The 5000-nt window shown below is 37.3% G+C and overlaps 1 protein-coding gene across 1 annotated transcript in view; it reads left to right on the top strand.

Moving 5' to 3' along the window:
• LOC128703264 (nephrin-like) overlaps positions 1-5000 on the top strand; it is a 148969-nt gene that overhangs the window by 136987 nt on the left and 6982 nt on the right. The window contains exon 12 of the mRNA XM_070103241.1: positions 3024-3206. Coding sequence (XP_069959342.1) covers positions 3024-3206 — 183 coding nt within the window. The remainder of the gene's footprint in view (positions 1-3023; positions 3207-5000) is intronic.

Raw genomic sequence — 5000 nt, forward strand, 5'->3', positions numbered from 1 at the left:
TGTGATGGTGTCTAGGCTATGGATTCAGGAGTGGATGTGGTGTCTAGGCTACTAATGTAGGTGTGGATATGGCGTCTAGGCTACTGATGCAGGAGTGGATGTGGTGTCTAGGCTACTGATGCAGGAGTGAATATGGTGTCTAGGCTACTGATGCAGGAGTGGATGTGGTGTCTAGGCTACTGATGCAGAAGTGAATATGGTGTCTAGGCTACTGATGCAGAAGTGAATATGGTGTCCAGGCTACTGATGCAGAAGTGAATATGGTGTCTAGGCTACTGATACAGAAGTGAATATGGTGTCTAGGCTACTGATGCAGAAGTGAATATGGTGTCTAGGCTACTGATACAGAAGTGAATATGGTGTCTAGGCTACTGATACAGAAGTGAATATGGTGTCCAGGCTACTGATGCAGAAGTGAATATGGTGTCTAGGCTACTGATACAGAAGTGAATATGGTGTCCAGGATACTGATGCAGAAGTGAATATGGTGTCTAGGCTACTGATACAGAAGTGAATATGGTGTCTAGGCTACTGATACAGAAGTGAATATGGTGTCTAGGCTACTGATACAGAAGTGAATATGGTGTCTAGGCTACTGATACAGAAGTGAATATGGTGTCTAGGCTACTGATGCAGAAGTGAATATGGTGTCTAGGCTACTGATACAGAAGTGAATATGGTGTCTAGGCTACTGATACAGAAGTGAATATGGTGTCTAGGCTACTGATGCAGAAGTGAATATGGTGTCTAGGCTACTGATACAGAAGTGAATATGGTGTCTAGGCTACTGATACAGAAGTGAATATGGTGTCTAGGCTACTGATACAGAAGTGAATATGGTGTCTAGGCTACTGATGCAGAAGTGAATATGGTGTCTAGGCTACTGATACAGAAGTGAATATGGTGTCTAGGCTACTGATACAGAAGTGAATATGGTGTCTAGGCTACTGATGCAGAAGTGAATATGGTGTCTAGGCTACTGATACAGAAGTGATTATGGTGTCTAGGCTACTGATACAGAAGTGAATATGGTGTCTAGGCTACTGATGCAGAAGTGAATATGGTGTCTAGGCTACTGATACAGAAGTGAATATGGTGTCCAGGCTACTGATGCAGAAGTGAATATGGTGTCTAGGCTACTGATACAGAAGTGAATATGGTGTCTAGGCTACTGATACAGAAGTGAATATGGTGTCTAGGCTACTGATACAGAAGTGAATATGGTGTCCAGGCTACTGATACAGAAGTGAATATGGTGTCTAGGCTACTGATGCAGAAGTGAATATGGTGTCTAGGCTACTGATGCAGAAGTGAATATGGTGTCTAGGCTACTGATACAGAAGTGAATATGGTGTCTAGGCTACTGATACAGAAGTGAATATGGTGTCTAGGCTACTGATACAGAAGTGAAAATGGTATCTAGGCTACTGATACAGAAGTGAATATGGTGTCTAGGCTACTGATACAGGAGTAAATATGGTGTCTAGGCTACTGATACAGAAGTGAATATGGTGTCTAGGCTACTGATGCAGAAGTGAATATGGTGTCTAGGCTACTGATACAGAAGTGAATATGGTGTCTAGGCTACTGATACAGAAGTAAATATGGTGTCTAGGCTACTGATGCAGAAGTGAATATGGTGTCTAGGCTACTGATACAGAAGTGAATATGGTGTCTAGGCTACTGATGCAGAAGTGAATATGGTGTCTAGGCTACTGATGCAGAAGTAAATATGGTGTCTAGGCTACTGATACAGAAGTAAATATGGTGTCTAGGCTACTGATACAGAAGTGAATATGGTGTCTAGGCTACTGATACAGAAGTGCCTCATTTAAATCGTTGCTAGTATGTGTGTTCTAAGTGCGTATTTGATTTTTTTTTTTCAAAATTCCTTTGGAAATATAATTTAGTTTTTCTTCAGTTAATGTCAATTCAATGGATTTACATTTGAGTTCTCGGTTATATAGATGACGTGTTGACTGTGCTTTTAAATTTTTATTAGTGTTTATTAGTACATAAGTCTAATTACCTGAGTATTTTGGTTCTGTTATCTGAGAATAGAAATCCCTGATAATTTACCTTATGTACAATTATTAGCAGTTATTACACAGATTTGTTTAGTACATAACTAATTTTTTAAGGGTTCGTAAAAAAAATTATTTTTTATTCATGTAAAATGTGAGTTTAGTATATCATCTGTTTTTCGTTTTTTAATTCCCAGATTTTTAATTATAAATTCTTTCGTAGTTTTGGTGTCGCTTGTTACTGTTCAGATGTCTATATTAAAGTATTTTGTGCTGGCTTTGTTTAGGCATAATTTATGACCTAATGTGGAGAGCCAGATTCTGAGAATTGGTCTAATTATTTCTCTTGGTCCGGGAGGTTGGGGATGCTTAGCCAAAAAGTTCATAGGAAAAGATTTGAAACTGATCTTCGCATCGTGGGGAGATGAGTGGATGCTAATGATACGAATATAATTGGCCGTGTAAGTGTAGGGTTTTCTGTATACATGGAATTTCAAGATAATTTATCGCATTTGTCCCATCTCGTTATATTGATAGTATACGATACAGAGATGAAGATGATTAAGACACAGGTGCAACTAATGTGACATTTTATTGTGGCAACGTTTCGCCCACCAGGAGCTTTGTCAAGCCGTAACGTCCTGGAGAATGAAAGGTTGCCACAATAATGTGTCACATTACTTGCATCTATGTCATTTTTTCTAATATTTTGTCGGTAATTCTGCTATTATTATATATGCAATTCCTATATTATGAAAGCGTTTCTCTAACTAGCAAGTTTTTCAGTTCAATTCAGAGTTCATATACTAGAGACAGAGGAAGATGAGGCAATCCGTCCCTCAGCCTTGATAGACAGTAATCAATCCCTTAGTCCAGACTGATGAAAGCTAAATATTGTTCCTATCGAATCTAATTCTCCATATATCTTTCCAAGGCTTTACGACCTTTAAACTCAATTTTCAATTCCTTACTCTTCATTTTCTTCTCTTTCTATTACAGGTCTACCGTCCATGGTGGAACCCTCTCCTCTGGTGCTGGTGATGGGCGTGGTTGCAGGCGTGTTAGTGGTTGTGGGCGCGATGCTACTAGCTCTCTGGCTCGTCAAAGAGAGAAGGACTCACGCCCATAGGGATGCCACCGTCACCCAGATAGTCCTTAAAGACAACAATCCTGACCTCTTGAGTGAGTCTTCCGTAAAATAATAATAATAATAATAATAATAATAATAATAATAATAATAATAATAATAATAATAATAATAATAATAATAATTAATAATAATAATAATAATAATAATAATCAGCGCTGTATGACCTTGGTGGTGTAGATATTAGTTTTGATGATGATAATAATAATAATAATAATAATAATAATAATAATAATAATAATAATAATAATAATAATATAGGATTATTTTAGGAAATCTTACTTTTTTCGAGGTAACGTTACTGTGCTGCTTAAGGCAATTACATTAAGATAAAATTTCCCAAGGCTAAGTTGAGTTTGGTTTAAGTTAAGTTACGTTATGCTGTATAATCCTAGATTAGGTTAGGTTAACTTAAGTTGCACTAGGTTATCTGATGCTAACTTAATCTTAGTTACGAGGCTAGTCAGGCTAGACGTCGTTATATCACGTTAATTTAGACTAGATTACGTTCAGAAACAACAGAAAATAATATTTCTCTTGCCTGTATTATACGGAATCACTATTGTTACTGGATATGCAAATATATCCATGTTGGCTTTTGTTAAAGGCTCCTATCATAGAAAAATGCCACGTACAAATAATTCTCTCACTGATAATGGTTTAATCAGTAGATTTGTGTGCTATACGTGATGTATATGGATGGTGACAGGGGGGTTTAATATACATCATGCTGACAGATGTTATATATGCTGAAAAACTTCTCACACTGTTATGGCGTAATGTAGATTAGTGCTATTATTTTTAGTGAGTTGCCCTGCTACTGGATTTGTTATGTTGTTGTTGTTGCACTGCTAGCAGGAGGGTTGGTGCTAACTCTACTACTGTTATTGCAACTGTTTCTGCTGATACTTCTGTTGCTACTGAGACGGCTATTGCTACTGTTGTTGCTATTTCTTTCACTACTAATGTTGCTACTATTACTACTACTACTACTACTACTACTACTACTATTATTATTACTACTACTACTACTACTACTACTACTACTACTACTACTACTACTACTACTACTACTACTACTACTACTGCTGCTACTACATCTAATACCACTGCTGCTACCACTGCTACTAGTAGTACTATATTTACTGCTAAAATAACAGTATTACCACGGCTATTACTACTGCTACTGTTGCTTATATTACTGCGAGACTAAAGACTATCGACTAGACTAGGGTTATTAAGGCTACATGTAGCCTGGATATCAACAGTGAAAAATGCTTCAATTCCCTAATTTAAGGAAATAGTAAATTCTAGGTATACTTACACAGAGACATATTTATCTCGATATATTCTTGTCTGAATGATATATCTTTAGCATAGGATTCCTAATATTCTCATCATTCCTATCGTTCTCAATACCCCTATAATTCTTATCGCTTCTTCTACCATTCTCATTATTCTCATTCACAGGACAGACGGTAGTTTACACAGGTATATTATAGAAAAAACTGAAGTACACTCACGCAAATCAAAACCTTTATATGTATACTGGACGTAACTCGAGGTAAACTCAGAGATATTTTTATTGAATATTCAGCCAAAATACTGCATGAGAAGCTTCGAAACATTGCTTTGTGTCCATGCACACACACATACACACACATACACATACACACACACGCACACACACACACACACACACACACACACACACACACACACACACCTTTGTCATTATTTTTGCAGGAGATTTCACTTGCATTCTCTGACTGAGAATCAATGACCAACGCCACACCATACTCTCTCATTTCTCTCTCTCTCTCTCTCTC

Source organism: Cherax quadricarinatus, chromosome 85 (genome assembly GCF_038502225.1).
Source record: "Cherax quadricarinatus isolate ZL_2023a chromosome 85, ASM3850222v1, whole genome shotgun sequence".
Classification (NCBI taxonomy): domain Eukaryota; kingdom Metazoa; phylum Arthropoda; class Malacostraca; order Decapoda; family Parastacidae; genus Cherax; species Cherax quadricarinatus.